Source organism: Barbus barbus (assembly GCF_936440315.1).
Source record: "Barbus barbus genome assembly, chromosome: 21".
NCBI lineage: Eukaryota > Metazoa > Chordata > Actinopteri > Cypriniformes > Cyprinidae > Barbus > Barbus barbus.
The window spans coordinates 24,308,125-24,326,733 of NC_136749.1; the positions used below are offsets into that span (position 1 = coordinate 24,308,125).

The following is an 18,609-nucleotide window of genomic DNA, read 5'->3' on the forward strand; positions in this document are numbered from 1 at the left end:
TATAATTCCATTAGAGCACATTGTTCATTTGCAGTCAGTCATTTTGGGTTCAATTATGTTTTTTGGTATGTGTAAGTCAGGTCCTTTTTAAATGGATTTGGTTTCAAAGAATCAAACGTCAAACAATTAATCGCAAAGTTTTTGTTACTTAATATATGTGTGTGTTCTGCGTATATTTATTATGTATATATATAAATACACATACAGTATATCTTTTAAAAATATTTACATGTCTATATTTATATTAATATAATTTATATTATAAATATATTTAATATATAAAAATAATTTTTTTCTGAAATATATAGCCTACATGCATGTGTGTGTATTTATATATACATAAATATACACAGTACACATACATTACGTTAAGAAATTTTATATATATATATATCTTATGAATCAGTAATTCAAACAATCATTGAATCAATTTGAATATATTTGTCTGTCTCTCTGTCTCTCTGTCTATCTATACATCTATCTTTTTAGAAAGATGTGACAAAAATCCAGCCGTTCAGTTCAGGGATACTGGAAGTTCACTAAAGAATCTGTTAAAGTATAGAAGAAACTACATGAAGATCTCCTCATATAACCTCATTCCTCTTTCATCTTTCACTTTTGCTGATTACACTTTGAACCAAACTCATCAGTAGCTTAACCTGCTCTGAATATCTCACAGCGCTGTATGAAATAGTCAACTGGATTTAAAAAGCTGCTTGGCTTGTAGATGGTGTTCTCTGTATTGGATGTGAAAGTGCTAAAATAAATTGATAATTTTTTTATAGTGAGTTTAAAACTGTTACCTGTCTTCCATCCATTGCTGATCGCATCTCTTTGAACGTAGCTTGAAACTCCCCAATGAAATCATGCTTTCCGTTCGAGTCCCAGTCCCACACTGTACACTGGATGTTAAGGGAAGAACACAACCGGCTAAAATTGAATATTAATAAGGCACACCATCTACTCTTGTTGAACCCACTCTGGTTGCCTACATATGGTCCACAGAGAACGCTGATCACCACAAATGTCTGGAACCCGAACACACGGCATAAAGAACTGGAGCAGACTTATCATTACTGTCCCCCATGCATTCCTGCATTAAACATAAAGTGACATTACAAATTAATTAAAGTTCGATGGTTTTCTGCAATATTCAGGACAACAAGGGGTTGACTTAAATAATGTTGCTGTAAAAGAGTAGACCAGGGCATAGTGTGGGTGCTTTTCATTCACACAGTACTTCACACAGTACAGCAATTCTGTTTCAACATTTTTCATGCATTTATCTATCTGCCCAACCAATAGAAGCCAACGTGTTAAAAGATTTTCTGAGGGAAACCTGTTCAGAAAAAAATAGCTTCAGCTTTAAAAGCTTTAAACACTTCAGAAACAAATTCTAATTAATCAAAAACATTACTAATTCATAAAAAAAACTTAGTAATTTGTGAAACATCTGGGGTGAAAATGAAAAAGCAAGCAGCAAGGTACGAAAGGATACAACAAAAGAGCAGTAAACCCCATCATAATAACTAGTATTTTTATTTTGAAATAATTGCAAAACTTGCTAATCATTCTTCGCTGATGCTGATTCTTATTATTATCAATGTTGAGAACAGTTGTGCTTTAAAAAAAAAAATCTGGTAACACTTTAATTAAAGCCTTTATCCATAATTCATCATAAAATAGTTTTAATGCTTTACTTAAGACTTGTAATGCACTTTATAATGCATTGTACAATCTCATGAATAATTGTAACCACACTTGATACATTATATATCAATTCATTGTTACACATTTTAAATTTGGTTATAATTACGTATGACAAGATATAATGTATTACAACGCACATTATGAATATTATAATGTATTATCGCCTTTAATAACCCTTTATAAGGCATTATACATAAAGGCTTTAAGTAAAATGTTACCAAAAATCTCACTCAGAATTTTTGAACTACTGTATATACAGTATATATACGTTAGCTTTTTAAAAATGACAACTAAAAGATGTTAAGCATCCTGTAGAAAAGCTGCAAGTTTAATGTTAATTGAACTTTATGTTTAATGTTTATGAGAGCAGAGCCGATCCTCCCTATATGCAGAATACGCAAGCTGCGTAGGGCCCCCAAAACACAAGGGGGCCCCCTTGCTCTCAAAGATGTTTTAATTTTAGTTTTGTTTTTGAGTTTGGCCAGCGATTATGAAAACAAATGATCTTTTCTTTTTAATGCAGTGCGCTGTCACCCTTTCTACATAAAAATCTGTCAAAACATGTAATGTGAATGTAGTACAGTCTCTTACTCGAGACAAAAAAAAACGAGTTGAACTGAGATACTGTTTCTCGAGCGCTTCCCGTGAGAGCGATTCAAGACTGAGTGAAAGACGGTGAAATGCGTTTCATCGATTCTTTCATCCCAAAACCGCCCTCCCACCACCCCTCGCTGGCAACACAGTTTTGCGTAGGGCCCCCAGAAGTCTAGAATCAGCACTGAATGAGAGAATAAGGCCTGTCGAATATCGGCAGGATCCAATCAATCACAGTCATTATGAGTTAACAACACATGGCATCCCTTAAGTGTTCAGCAGAGGTTCTAAAACGAAGACACGTTTCCCTCACGGATCGCCTTCGCTCTGAGTGGTGTGACAGCAGCGCTTTAATGGACTCCTAAAGGGCAGGTCTGGGAATGGGGTGAGCTCCAGCTGTGAGCTGAGCCTAGTCCGCGAGTGATTCTGCAGATGGCATGGAGGCATGCTACTAAATGAGGCTGAGCCATTTCTTTTAATAAGGTCTGAGTTCTGTTCAGTCATGAGTGGGCAGAAGGGAGGCCACATGCAGCCATATGCTTATGCACTACAAACAGGACGAGAGGCACACAGGTGCCCTTAAGAGATGTTTATAGGGGACCCAAAGCATCTTATTGTTAAATGGATAGTTCATGGAGTACACAGACTCCATCACTCCTGTGACACACCACAACACTAAGCTTTAATGCTATTTTTAACAATTCATTATAGATTTATTATTATTATTTTTAAATAAATGCTATTCTTTTGAACTTCCATTACATAATCTTAAAAAAAAAGGGGGGGGGGGGGGGTCACAACATGACGAGAGTGATGCGAGACACTGTGATCCAAGAGCGCACTTTTGTTAATAAAATTTTAATTTCTTCGTTTAATATAAGCGAGTTTGTCTTTATTTTTGCTGTGTTTTCATAAAAAAAAAAAAATTAAATAAAATAAAACAACGAGAAACAAACTAAGCATTTGTTTTAAAATAGGGAAAAGACCTTATTTATTTGGGTTACAAAGCAAGTAGGCTATATCGGTCTTATTCATATCGTTAATAAAAGTTAGATGTTTAATAAAGGCCTAAGCGAATTTGCCATTGTGCTATTTTATGGCTGATGTGTTTTACTTAATAGGCTAATAATGAAACACAAACTATGATCATTTTAAGAAAGGGGAAATCCAAAGACCGTTTATTTATTTGTGTTACAATGCGGGTAAAACAGATTTCCCTTATTGATATTGTTAATAAAAGTTCAAAGTTTAACATAAGTGAATCTGTCATTGTACTGTTTTATTGTATAGCCTTTTATTATTATTATTATTATTAATAATAATAATAATAATAATAATGAGCCAAACTATGCATTTGTTTGGGGAAAATCCAAAAACCTTTTATTTATTTGTTACAACATGGGTATGTCTTATTCGTTCAGTTAAAGTTATATGTTTAATAAAAGTGTCAGGACTATGGACTGTTTTCAGTTTGTTTTCCCCCCAATGTGCTCCTGGACCTAGTTTTCCCTTGTGTGTGTTATGCCCATTTGGTTTTGTTCCTGTTCTCGTTTCGTCTGAGTAGTCATTCTGTTCACCTGTGTTTCTCCTAATTACCTCATTATGTCATGTATTTAAATCCTGGTCTGTGCATTCGGTCTCCCTACCCCTTGTGATTCTGTTATTAAAGACTGTTAATGCCACTTTACGTCTCCATTGTTCCTTCAGGCAGCATAGTGACAGAAGACCCGACCCAATACAGTTTAACTTGCGTTTTTCCTTCTGTTTGTTTTTTTGAGTTTTTTCAGTGTTTTGTTTTCTGTTTTCCTCATTTTCTCTATGGATTCCCTCGTTTGCCTCCCTCACCCGCAAGGACCTTTCCCTTTTGGAGTATGTGGTTGAGTTCAGCCAGCTCACCGTTTTAGCGGCATTCGACGACGCTGCACTGAAATCGCTGTTCTGGATCGGGGTCAACTATTACCGCCCCGTCGACCTCCCAGACAAAACCAGACTGAACTGAAGGGAGGCAATCATCCGGTGTCTGGAGAGTGTCTACCTCCGATCCAGAACACAGCCAGACCCAGTGCCCAGCCCACCATCTCCCCGCTGCGTGGAGTGTGAGCCTGAGCCCACCACTGACATAGAGCCAGAGTCCGTCGCGAACGATGATCCATCGCCCAGGAGTGCGACAGAGCTGAGGATTGCCACGGATCCAGAGCCTCACAAGTGGGACATTCACATAGACTCCATTGTGAAAAAGGCCCCGCAGAGGTTGTACTTCCTTCTCCAGCTGAGGAAGTTCAACCTGCCACAGGAGCTGCAAAAACAGTTCTACTCTGCCATCATTGAAACTGTCCTCTGCACTTCAACAACTGTCTAGTTCAGCTCAGCTACCAAATCTGACCCCAGAAGACTACGTCAGATAGTCCGGACTGCTGAACGAATCATTGGTACAACCCTCCCTAGTACTCTCCAAGAACTGTACTTAAAGGGCTAGCAACCCCTCTGGACCCCTCACATCCAGCACACTCCCTCTTCAAACTGTTGCCATCTGGTCGGCGCTACAGAGCACTGAGAACCAGAACAGCCAGGCACAGGAGCAGTTTCTTCCCTCAGTTTCCTCATCTAATGAACACTTGACAATAAACGTGGAACACACAACATTATACTGTAATCGTGGGGGGTAGTCCACTGGTCAGCCAGGACTGGTACTGAGGGTCATTTAGTTCTCTTTGGAATTTGTTTGAAGTCCGATGGAGAGAAAATATAGTCAATCTGTTTAACATCTTTTTGACAGTGGGGGGACAACCACTGGCAATTTATATAGGTATAAAGGTCGAATGTGGGGCCAGGTCTGTGAATTATATGCAAATGTCAAAAGGCTAAAAGGGGTCTCTTAAGACATAAAGTCCCAACGACTATCAAGGATCATAAGCAGATGCTACAATAGATAGATAGATAGATGGATAGATGGATAGATGGATAGATAGATGTAATTTATGTCCTTAATCAAACAGGCATTAAGCAGTAAACATTACAAAACATTACAATCAGCACAAACCTCACTGCTAATTTTGTGTGAAGTAGTATTCCTTTAGTTGATTCATTGTTTAACTGGTCGATATTAAAAACATAGGTACTACTAGATTTTAAGATATAGACATATACTACTGTTCAATAGTTAATATTTATTTATGTACATTTATAAACCTTCAGAAATCCTTTTAAGGTCTGTCTGTCATTCTATCATTTAAGAAACATATGTCAGACAGTTGAAAACTGTTGTGCTGCTTAAAGGGGATATAACACACACAGTTTCACCCAATCTCATGTTAATCTTGAGAGTAGTATTGCATCCTTCATATCTCCAAAAAGTCTTTAGTTTTGTCATATCAGAATCCGAATCAGAATGAGCTTTATTCTGGGGGCAGTCATTTATAGGGGCAGTCGTGGCCTAATGGATAGAGAGTTGGACTTGTAACCAAGGTCACGGGAAAATCTCACAGCCAGCCATGAGGACATGGTCTGAAGCCTCACACGCTTCAAGGCACTCACCGAGCACACACCAGACCGGCCTTCGCAAGCAAGTGCACAAGTTTCCTATGAGGTCCTGCTAACAACCATGGTGACTGCCAAGGACACCTGCGCCTTAACTTGAAGTAAAATAACCAATGCTCAACCTGCTAATTCTTGGTTCTTACAGACCTTGCAACCCCCTAGGGAAGCCCTGTAAAGTGCAAGAACTTCCGGCCAGACCATACCATTTACTCTGGTAAAAATATGAGACTGCAGTACCAGCATACACAAAAGGGGAACGGACAGTGACAGTGTGACACACAGACAGCGTGGCCAAACCCTCAACCACACACCTTCAAGGGAATGGAGGGAACCTGGCCCCACTCTGAGCCACACCCCCTTTTTGTAATAGACATCCTGCACCTGCCGACAACTGCTAGTGCCAAAGCTGCTCTTCATAAGAGGCACTGATGCAGAGCTAATGTCAACTATGTGGAATCACTCAAGACCACATTACATCATCAAACTCAAATGGCATCTGCACTCTACACCATGCCTGATTTACTCTCATCCCAAGGAGTTTCATCTGACAGCTGGATCCACCAACTACTGCCTTAGTCCTGGTCTACACCAACAAATGGCCAGAACTAAAGGGGGGTTGCCCACTTCAGCAGATCACTGCTCCCAAAGGAGCACTAACTACTCAGATGAAAAAAGAGCTCTGCTCTGCACTTCACAAACCATCCAGCGATTTTCCAGTTACAGTGGAACATGGAAAGTGATCACAGAGACGTGCCGCCAACCTGTAATGGCCCTCAACAGCCAAAGCGTCCATACAGGGGACCAACGCACCCAAAGCCACATGGTCAATGGCCTTTTAAGGATGCAATGTTGACGGACGGTGTGCCCAGAGCGGGTGTTTTGTGGGTTAACAGCAAACCTCTCCCACAGCAACACTTCAAGCTGGACTCCCAGTTATCACAGTACAAGTGACAGCCATCCTGATCACCCTTTTAATCGCATCGGCTCACAAAACTGCATCAGAGAACTCCTCAGTTACACAGACTCAAATTATGCCAAGCTCAGCTTCACACGCCACCTCCTTGGCTAGGAAAAAGATGAATTTGCCACAATGAACAAGAAGCCAGTCAAGCACCAACATCACCAGTGCATTGCATGGTGAGCTATGGTCTCAACCAAGACCCACCCACCCACCCATGACTAGGGCTGGGTATCGAGTTCGATACTTTTTAGGCACCGACCGAATTGCCTCGATACCACCGAGTATCGAAAAACGTCTTGTCGTTCGGTACCAAATTTCGATACCTAAGGGGTTAATCTCATTAACGTCAGTGAGCCAATAAGCCTGCAGCACTAGGTGTGTTTGACTAGAAGCGACACGGTGCTGATTGATCAGTGTTTGACCTCCGCGAGAGCAATTCGAAAGCGTACGGAGCAGTCTGCTCTCTATATCGCGCAGTTTCGCTTACTTGACACAGACTGAAGCTCACGTGACCTAATGACTATCACGTAACCTAATGACTATCCATGAATGGCATTGCCTAAATGCAAACCTCTGACTGATCAATGACACTTATTCTTTGCCACCTCCCTGACCCCTCCAACCACCCTATCACATCGGCTCAACTGGCTACTGCTCCAGCCCTCAAACTGCTGCATGACATCAAACACATGCTGCGTGTGCTGAGCAACATTCTATAATATGTCCCCGATGACCACACTGCGCCAAAGCTTGTGGTGCCACAGTGACAAAGGGGGGTCAGATTAATGTATGCCTACAACACACCATGTACTGGACACCACAGTACCAGAGACACTTATGATACACTAAAACAAGTGGCATACGGGGCTGGCATACAGCAAGATGTGGCGGAATATATCAGAGCATGTCAGGTTGCTGTCAATTCCGAACAGCAAACCTGAACCACAAAGCCCCACTACAACACACTCCACTTTGGGTTTGCTATTACTGAAATGACACTTAGCTGTTTCACCACATATGGGCCTATAACACCATAAAGATCTGTGTCAGTCCTCACTTTCCAGTCTGCCAGCATGTCACAGACTGCAAACCCCACTACCAAAGGAGGAGACGTGAACACCTTACTAAGAGGCATTACAGATAGTCTCACCCACAAGACCAATGAACTTTTAATATTCTGAGTAATAGTCACGATTCCTGACACACGACTCAAGCCAGAATCACCACCACGGGGAGCTAAAGAAGGCCATCAGTTCCCTAAGCTATGTCTTCACAGCCCAGCTGACACTAAGCACCGCACTCATCGTCAGAAAGAGCTGACACATGCCCAAAAGCCGCATAGACAAGCTGGCAGTGAAAGTCCAGGATGATTTCAGGCATCAGACCACTGAGTTCCTGAGAGAGCTATTGCACACCTCACGCTGCACAGACAAGCTCGAAGTGGAAACCCAGGATAAACTCAAGGTGCCAGACGGAATCAAGCAGGAAACAAAGGAAAAATTGAACAGCTCCAAGAAGCCCTTGCAGTTGCTGAACGTGACCGACAAGAACTAAAGGCTTCCCAGAAAGACATGAGAAGACATCTACAGTCTGCACAACAGCTACTAGATAAGTCCCCCATCCAAGAATTGCTACACAATGGAAGAAGTGAATGGCCACAAACAAAAGCATTGCCAGCCCTCACCACACAACTCTTCCCTTCTAGCAAAAGAAGAAAGCCCCTCCATGCAGACCCTGAAACTGCACATGAGACGACTCTTAAAGACCTTGACAAACTGGCTAAAACATCACCCAGTTTGACCGAACGCTGCAGAAGGCCAAGATATCCAGAAGTTGGAGCTCACACGACTGACAGAGACAAGTTACACCCCCTCAAACCCACCTCCAGTCCTGAGAGTCAACGTGGTGCAAAGGTCCATGAACAGGTGCACGGCTGCACTTCCTCAGACCTTCAAACGTAACCACCGGAGAAGAGGGACCCAGGCGGAGACAATGCTGAACCTGACTAAGGTTAACACTCAAGCTGAGGATCCGAAGGCTGAGGAAATTTAGAAACCACCTGTCATCTTTGTGACCTTTGTGATCCACCTGCCATCTGACAATCAGGATCCAACTGCCATCCGGCCTTCACGATCCACCTGCCATTTCACCATCATGATCCACTGTTGTCTGAAGATATCTCCAGGTGAACATCTTCAGCCAAAAGGAGGGATATTCTGTAGCATCTGCTTATGATCCTTGATGGTCGTTGGGACTTTATGTCTTAAGAGACCTTTTGACATTTGCATATAATTCACAGACCTGGCCCCACATTCGACCTTTATATGGGTGCTAAATTGCCAATGGTTGTCCCCCCACTGTCAAAAAGACACCAAACAGATTGACTATCTTTTCTCTCCATTGGACTTCAAACAAATCCCAAAGAGAACTAAATGACCCTCAGTACCAGGCCTGGCTGACCAGTGGACTACCCCCCACGATTACAAGATACATAACACACACACACGTAGAGACATTTTCTTTATTTAGACCATAATTAATCAGTTACAAAGGTATCTGGTATATGCACGTGTTGTTTGTATGTTTTCTTATTATATTAGCCTAGTGACCACTCATTATTTGTATTAGTAAGCTCTAAACACTCATATTTAGGTGTATGAATATATCTCTGGTTTAATATCTTTTAGATGTCTCTTTCTTGATATCAAAATGATCTGCTCTTTATTTCTCAAACAATGATGTACACTATGTGATCGTGAAATGCATCATACGATTTTTACTGTATTGTGGGAAGAATTACACCGATTGAGCAGAACAGTCATAAAACATGCAAATGAGGCATCAAGTGGGACAAAGAAACACTTTCCCACTAAAACTATGTGCCTTGATATTGGTCAAACTAACCAAAATGGGTGTTACAGGGAAACCAGATAAAACGTCTCCCACACCCAAAAGGCGAGATCTTCTCTTTACTTTCGGTGCCCTGGAGACACACACATCACCTTGAAAATCTTGCAACTCCCCTTTCGGGGGGAGTCCGAGCTTCTGGCAGTTTTAAGTCCAGTAACTTTGTTGATTCACTTCGGACCAATCAACCCATGGCTGGAATGACGAAGCTTTCACTCCTAAAGGAATTCATGAAGAATCTACGCATTATACATGCACCAGGACACTTTACTCAGCACCAACAAAACCAATATGCAAGTAACCGCTTGTTAACTATTTAGATGCGCTTCTAAGCTTCGACCCCTTTTAATTAAGGTGATGTGATTCTCTGATGGTTCTAACAGGTTGTGTTTAGCCGATGTGTAAATCCTGTCATTACGCTCTACTCTCTTGCGCTCTCTCTCTCTCTCGCTCTCTCTCCATGCCTTCCTTGCGTTGGCATCTATGTTTAATGTCTGCATGTTTGTGCCTAGTTCGATGTTACATGTTCCCTTGTAGTGTAGTTTAATAAACATCCATATGTATTCACGCTTGGTTGTCTGTGTCTGCTACTAACAGAACGAGGTTACTTTAACGTTTCGGTTTTGTTGCATGCTCTATGAACGATGTATTAGCGAGGGAATTATTTTTCGTGGCCAGAGAAATAATTTTTTCAATAGACGATTAAAACTGTCCATACTGCGGACGAACAAATAATTTTATTGTACTATTAATGCTACAGTTAATTCCTGAAGATGAATATATAATTGATAACAACCCGTTATGATTAATTATGTTCATCTCACTTTGAGCTAATTTGCTACACTATCATGATTATAATAATTTAACCGAAGGTACTTTAATGTAGATTCTTGTGGGAAACTGCTACTTTTAAAATTAAATTGGTGTTCTTGAACACATTTATTTCAAACTTTCCCTGAGTAATTCCTTTCCTAATTAAATCAAGCAGTCTTTGATGAATGACGAATGAATAAATGAAGCAAGAGAAGGCTAGAGAGGGGAAAGAGGGAGGTAAATTATAAAATGCACATATTTAAGTAGAACACATGGGAATTCCTGGTGAATCCTTGCTGAAATATATGCTCACCAAGCCTTATAGTCCCGAGTCAGTGTAATCAGGCCATGTGACTTATCAGAACTCCTGCCAGATATCTGATCTCAACACACACGGTGGTCCAGCAACACTCATTGAATTTCAAAGCAGTATGGAAATCAGCACTGCTCATCGTTCTGTGTATAAATGCAACTTCACCAAGCTAGTCTAGCTGTCACTAAGCTACTCTTAAAAAGTTAATCATCTAATTATTTTTCTTCAAGACTGGTCATAACTTTTTAAAGGCAGTCACATAAAGGTAGACTGGTCTAATTTGAATCCGAAAAGTAAGACTGATTATTATTATTACTCCCAATTGGTTGAAATAGTGGCTATGTTTATGCAACTGGCACCAGGTAATCGTTTAAACCAGTAATACAAAAGTACACTTATGCAACAGCATCTCACTCATACATAAAAAAGTCTATATTTCACTAACTGCATCAAAATGCACTGGAAATCTGAACATTGAAATGTACATCTGCATTAATTCAATAATAAACCAACTTTTCCCAAAGTGCTGAAGTGCCTTTCAGTTCAATTTTAGTAGAATTGACAGGTAAAAAGCAGACTATTTTTACCCAAGTGCAAATACATGAAATTACGAACACAATGCATACTCTTCTAAGCTTCTTATAAGCTGCCATCTGCCAGGAACACGGATAGCAAATGCTAATGTAAATGTAAAACTAAATCAAAATGGATCCATGTATTTATTTGTTAGTGTAAGTCAAATACACATTAATCTCCAACATCAAATGACATATTTTACCTTCAGTATTCTTTCATGGTCTCCACTACAGAGTGAGTTAAGGGACGTCTTGAAGGTATTCCACACGGGATTGAGGTTATTCATGACAGTCTGTGTGCAGAGGGGAAGAGAGAGCAATTCAGTGTCAGTTAAGCACTATCGCAGAGAGATCTTAGAGAAATGGTTGTCTTACCTCTGTTCTGTGCACTAGTTGCTGAGTGTTGTCATCATTTACCCTGTAGATCTCTAAGAAAGGATCCGACTTGCTGAAAAAATCCTGAGGGAATAACAAACACAGAGATCAGCTGATAGCATCACAAACAAAGTAATTCTGGAGAATTTGTACAATCTAACGCAGCAGCATCGCCACTACATGAAACATAATTTTTAGCAACCCACTGTTTGTAACATCCGTTTGCTCACTGCTTTAACTGTTCTATTATATTTAAATATTACATACTAAGGCCGATTCATTTAAACTGCAGAGGTGGATCCTGTTATAAGCAATACAGGTAACTGGCTAGGATGAGCATTCTATAAGGCTGTTCTTAGACATTTATTTATTTATTTAGTCATTTAGCAGACGCTTTTATCCAAAGCGACTTACAAATGAGGACATAAGAAGCAATCAAAACCAACAAAAGAGCAAGTGCTATTACAAGTCTTGGTTAGCCTAACGCAGTACAGATAATTATTATTATTATTGTTATTTTTTAATAAAAAGACATAGATAAAATACAATTAGAATAGATAGTGCTAGAGTTAGAGAGTCAAGTAAAGATTATAGACATATACACCATTCTTTCCTGGTATTGTACCTGCTCTAAATTCTACCCGCCTCTGTCATTGAAAATTAATTGTGTCCTTGTGGGTAACTTTTTTCCAAGCAGCTACCTGTGCTCTCACCGTCGGCTGCCCCATCCCACCTCTGCTGCTATCTGTCGGCTCAGGGGTCTCCTCACCGGATCAAAGCCAAATATGGTGGGGGAACAGTTTGGACAGGAGCCTCTTCTATTCTAACGTGTCAGTGTGGAAGTACTTGACTGGTCTGCTGAAAGCAAACTAAGTCCTGATCCCAGCTGAAGATCTCTGATGTGACTTTAAATGCAGACCTTGAGCCAAAAACTCATCACCAAACACCAATGACATGAGAGAGAGAAAAAGAGAGAGTATATATAGAGTATAAAGTTTGGGATCAATAAGATTTTAAAGAAGTCTCTTATGCTTTTCAAAGCTGCATCGATTTAATTAAAAATACAGAAAAAACAGTAATATTGTGGAATATTATGACAATTTTAATGTTTCTCTATTTTAATATTCTCTATTTTAATATACTGTAAAATATAATTTATTCCTACGATGCCGAAGCTGAATTTTCATCAGTTATTACCCCAGTCTTCAATCATTCTAATATGCTGGTTTATTATTATTGTTAGAAACAATTTTGCTGCTTAATAGTTTTCAGAGAATGTGATCATTTTATTCAAAATAGAAATCTAACAAAAGTCTTTACTCTTTATCACTTTTTATCATTGTAACATTTAAACAAAATAATTAATTAATTTACATACTTTTTTCAATTTAACATCCTTATCCTTATTCATTTCTTTCAAAAAAACAGACTGACCCTAAATATAAAGTTTAGGGTCAGTCTGTTTTTTTCAGTGCTGTCAAATGATTAATCGCGATTAATCGCATCCAAAATAAAAGTTTTTGTTTACACAATATATGTGTGCTCTGTGTATATTTATTAAGTATAAATAAATATATATATACATATATACACACACACACACACACACACGCATGTATATACAGTATTTAAGAAAAATATGTTACATTTATATGTTAAATATATTTATATGATATAAATTATATAAATATAATTATATGCATGTGAATATTTTCTAAATATATGCTGTATGTGTGTGTATTTATATATACATAATAAATATAAACAGTACACACACGTATATTATGTAAAAAAAATATATATTTTGGATGCGATTAATTGCGATTAATCATTTGACAGCACTAATATATATATATATATAATATATATATATATATATATAATAGATTGCAGCGTTTATGTGCTTTTTATATATATATATAAAAAGCACATAAACGCTGCAATTTATTCTAAAAAAAATATTATAATATTCTAATGAAGTATTCTGAGTAAGTAACATGAGTAAGTAACATGGCAAACCCCAGTTTTAAAAAATTATAATGAAATTACGTATCAACAAACCCATAAATATTTAACTTCTTTTAAAGTATTCTCGGCACTACAGAGAGGTAGCCTACATCACATGAAACATACATAACATGTCCCTTTATCAAACTTGTAATACTGTAGATCAGGGGTCACCAAACTTGGTCCTGGAGGGCCTGTGTCCTGCAGAGTTTAGCTCCAACTTGCCTCAACACACCTCCCTGGAAGTTTCAAGTATACCTAGTAAGACATTCAGTACGTTTACATGGACATCAATACTACTATTTTAATACGTATTAAAACAATACTCTGATTAAGAGTCTACCATGTAAACAGAGATTTTTGATTACCTTAATCCGGCTAAAGTCATAATCGAAATAAACACAAATCGAATTAAGACATGTGGAGTATTCCTATTTTAGTCGCATTTAGTCGCATTGAAGTGCAGTACAGACATGTAAACACCTTAATCAAACTATTACCGTCGTGTAGGACTTTTCGCTGCATTTTGCAACAGGATACACACATGGCAGTGGTCAAACGTTTGACGGCAAATAAAAGACCTTCAATACCCCCATCTTCTGTATGCACATACAAATAATTAACTGCACTTGAGGCTTTCATAAAATTAAAAATGAAACACCCAAACGGTATATGGCATCATCACGAAGACGAACTATATATTTATACGTGAAATTCTGGAGGGGACGTCAGATGGCATAGCGTGGTGACGTAATGATGCATGCCATTAATCGATCTATGTACTAGAACATGTAAAACAGGAACATGTAAGGATTATTCTAAAAGCAAGTCATGTAAACACCTTAATCATAATATTGTCTTGTTCAGAAGAAGGTAAATAATTAGATTACTGATGTCCATGTAAACGCAGTCATTGATTAGCTGCTTCAGGTGTGTTTAATTAGGGTTGGAGCTAAACTCTGTATAAATCTTAAACTGCAAAACTTATTATTATCTGCTGACAATAAGAAACTAGTATGCCTTTCTTGAAGTTTTCCACAGTTGTTAATTATGCCTATAAAACACTTTTCCTCAGAGGACAGCAGCAGGTATGCTGAATGATCAAAACTGCACTGAATCACCAGGAGCCATTTTCAGGACTTTCAGATCTTTCCGAACAACTTTAACACATAAAAAGAGCCACATGCACAGAAGAGTCACAGACCACACACAGCTCAGCATTCAAAGATGTCATCTACTACAGTAATGTTCTCCTAAACGCTTGTAGTCAGTCAGCCAAAGTTTCAGACGTGAGAAACAGCAACTTATCAAAAGTTATCAGAGAATCTTGACAGCCTGGGTCTCTGATCTCTCCTCCAGACTAGAAGCTTAAATCAAAGTTTTAATTACTCAGATGCCAAGGATATGATTTTCACTGAAGGATTATGACTTAGGAGAAGAAAAGTACTCTTAAATGAAAAGTGATTTAAAGGAGGCTTTCCTGTTCTACCTTTTGACGCCCTGTCAAGCAGCAGTACGAGCCGCTCTGTGTGAAACTGCGGATCATTTGTTATACTTGTATTAGTCCTTCTTATTAATTTTAGTCCCATGTAATTACCCTGCTGACAAGAGTTGATTGTGTCTCCCACAGGAATACTACTCTCTCTATCACTCTCTCTCTCTCTCTGTCTTTTTCTTTCTCAACTATCCGCATTTCCGAGTATGGGGATTCATCAAGGCTGAAGTTTATTTTTAACAGAATCCCAGATCATTTCTTTCTGATCACAACAGTTTCAGTGGCTCATTTCACATTCCTCTGTTTATCCACTTACAATGCAATGCAAACTTTGCCATGAGGCTGTTTTTGAATGATGGGCAAGTTAAATTATATTTAACACTTGACAGCAAGCCCATGTCTCAATGCAAGAGAACAGAAAACTGTTGTTGCTCATTTGATATGTTAATTTCTTAAAGGCACAGCCACAAAAAAAAACAGACTCTTGATTTGATGATAAAAAAAATCTAATTATGTGCTTCAAACTTTGGGGGTCAGTATGATTTTTTTAATGTTAAGAAGTCTCTATTGCTCATGAAGGATGCATTTATGTGATCAAAATACAATAAAACAGAAATATTGTGAAATATTATAAAAATTCAAAATAACTTTTCTATTTTAATATAGTTTAATATGTATTCTTGTGATGGCAAAACTGAATTTTCAGCAGCCATGACAGTCTTCAGTGTAACATGATCATTCAGAAATTATTCTAATATGCTGATTTGGTGCTCCAGAAACATTTTATTATTATTATTATCAATGTTAAAAACAGCTGATTGACTTAATATTTTTGTGGAAATCATAATACATTTTTTCTGGACTCTTTCATTAATAGAAAGTTCAAAAGAACAGCATTTATTTGAAATAGAAATATCAAAACTTTTACTGTCAATTTAATGCACCGTTGCTGAATAAAAGCATTAATTTCTTTTTAAAAAAAAAACTTACTGGCTCCAAATTTTTTAACAGTAGTACACCTCAGAGAAATATGTATAATATTGACCCCTTAAAATACATCATAAGGCCCAAGAAAGAAAGGTTCTTTCTTATGTTGAACACAAAAGAAGATATTTTGAAGAATTTTAAAGAACCAAACAGTTGTTGATCCCCATTGACTTCCATAGTAGGAAAAGTAATACTACATGGAGGTCAATGGGGACCATCAACTGTTTGATTACCAGCATTCTTCAAAATATCTTCTTTTATGATCAGCATAAGAAAGAAACTTGTACAGGTTTCAAGGTGAATAAATGACAAAATTTTCATTATTGTGTTTACTATCCCTTTAAGTTTGTTGTTACATAAGATCATTTAATATTCTGAATAAAAGTGCACAGGAGGTCTTCCTACCTTATCATCTAGCTTCCTTGCACTGAATGAGAGTTCAACATAATCATTATTTCCTGTCAGCTCCTCAGCGGTGATCTGGAGAGATAGAGAGTGATGAATTGTTTTCAGCAGAAGAGAAAACAGAATCAGAACCCAACCATGAAGACTGGCATTTGTTTTATAGATCTCGCTCACCTCACCCACTGAGCTTTACATATTCAACTATTGCTTCTGCATTCTGTCAATGTGCATTAACAAGCTCCTCTGGCTGTTTTCTGCAAATTTTGTTTCACAGCTCGCATTCAATACCCCATCTGACTGTTTTGGAAGGTTTCTTGTGTATTATGAGAAGCTGTTCCATGTTTGCCTGGATTCAGTACTGACATGGATCATTCTAAGCACCTCTGTCATATAAAGTGCAAAGCTTTTAAAGGTTAGACCATGAAATGTTTGCGTAAGGCCATTTGCTGGTGTTGTGCACTGCTGGATGTTTGCATAAGTAGAGCGTGAGAGAAAGCAAACAGATAAATTTGGGATTTGAGAAAGTGCTCACCATGATAGACGATTTCCCAACTGTGTTGCCCTGTTTAAGCAGAGCTTTGGTGAATTTTCTCTGGGAGATGATCTATTTGGAGAGAAATAAGACATTTTATGTTGGTCAGAGGCTGCCTTGTTTTGATGGACAGAACACACACACAAAAAAAAAAACACGAATATGTGCAGAACGCAGCACATAATAACACCTCGGGGAGAATTTGGCATGTAAGCTTAGTTCATAATTACACCATGAAGTCTTATCCACTCCAGATAAGTGCTTCATTATTAGCTGTTAAATATTTATAAATAGGAGGGAGAGCTTTTGGTTTTATTTCCCCAAGAAACTCCATACGAGTGAGTGTCAACACCTCACTTTCTCACTTTATTAAACGCGGCTCATTTCAACAATTATACTCTCCCCTTCCCCCTCCAACCAAAACAGACTCTCAACCCAACTCCTCTGAGAGAAAAACAGACCTAGAAAGTGGCTTTGATGCAAAAAGATAAACACATGAATATTGAACAAAATGAATATTGGCATCGGTTATACACTTTAAGCGTCTAGCAAATTCTTTACTGAGAAACTGCAAATCTTAACCATCTGGCGGAAGATCATGTGTGTAGTTTTCCATTTGCTCAAACTGCAGATAAGAGAATTGCATAGCCCATCTGGGCCAGCCGTCCTCACACTGAGCCAGCTACACAGACATTTCACGTTTCAAAATTCAATCAGCCGTAAAATGTCCGGAAATGCTCTTAATAGGTTGTTGGTGTGATTATATAATTAGGGGCTTCATCTGATTTAGGCGCAGTGCCGGCCCCACTCTTCCCTGTCTGTGTGCAATCAATGATCATGTAGAGATCCTGTTGCAAAAAGATCATTGCCAAGCAAAACTAGAACAACCATAATAATAACACATAGCCCACTTGAATATCTATGCTCACTTGGCCCAGTGTGCACTCCATGGCTCCCAGGAAGTCCGCCTCTCTCATACCATTATGACTACTACTGATATCATAGAGCTCATAACGTAGTCGCTGGACCTCCTCGAAGTAGAAGTCCAGGGTGAAGACCTTAGAAAACGTGGGGTTTATACAGCTCCGAATCACCTCTGTCCTGTCCACCTGTAAACAGAACAGAAAACAAATATCTACTTTATATTCAGAACAGCACACCACCATACTATAATACTAATATTTCTGCAGTAAGTGCACAATGTGCAGGATATAACATTTCTGAATGCATGGAATACAAGAAAGAAATGTTATATTCCCCACATTTGCAGTAAACAAGAGGGTATACTGAGGATCCTGTAATGCAATGCAATTTTTTTCAGATGCAACATTTTTTCAACTTTTTATTGACTTGTTATTTGTTTTTATTGCCAAGATTTTATCCAAACTTCCAAATTTG

The 18,609-nt window shown here is 38.5% G+C and overlaps 1 protein-coding gene across 1 annotated transcript in view; it reads right to left on the reverse strand.

The window, feature by feature from the left end:
- LOC306887126 (copine-4-like) overlaps window positions 1-18,609 on the reverse strand; it is a 62,040-nt gene that overhangs the window by 14,678 nt on the left and 28,753 nt on the right. Inside the window, exons 3-8 of the mRNA XM_079444663.1 lie at window positions 18,141-18,320; window positions 17,212-17,283; window positions 16,680-16,754; window positions 11,786-11,869; window positions 11,614-11,703; window positions 804-902 (exon numbers count right to left, since the gene is read on the reverse strand). Coding sequence (XP_079300789.1) covers window positions 804-902; window positions 11,614-11,703; window positions 11,786-11,869; window positions 16,680-16,754; window positions 17,212-17,283; window positions 18,141-18,320 — 600 coding nt within the window. The remainder of the gene's footprint in view (window positions 1-803; window positions 903-11,613; window positions 11,704-11,785; window positions 11,870-16,679; window positions 16,755-17,211; window positions 17,284-18,140; window positions 18,321-18,609) is intronic.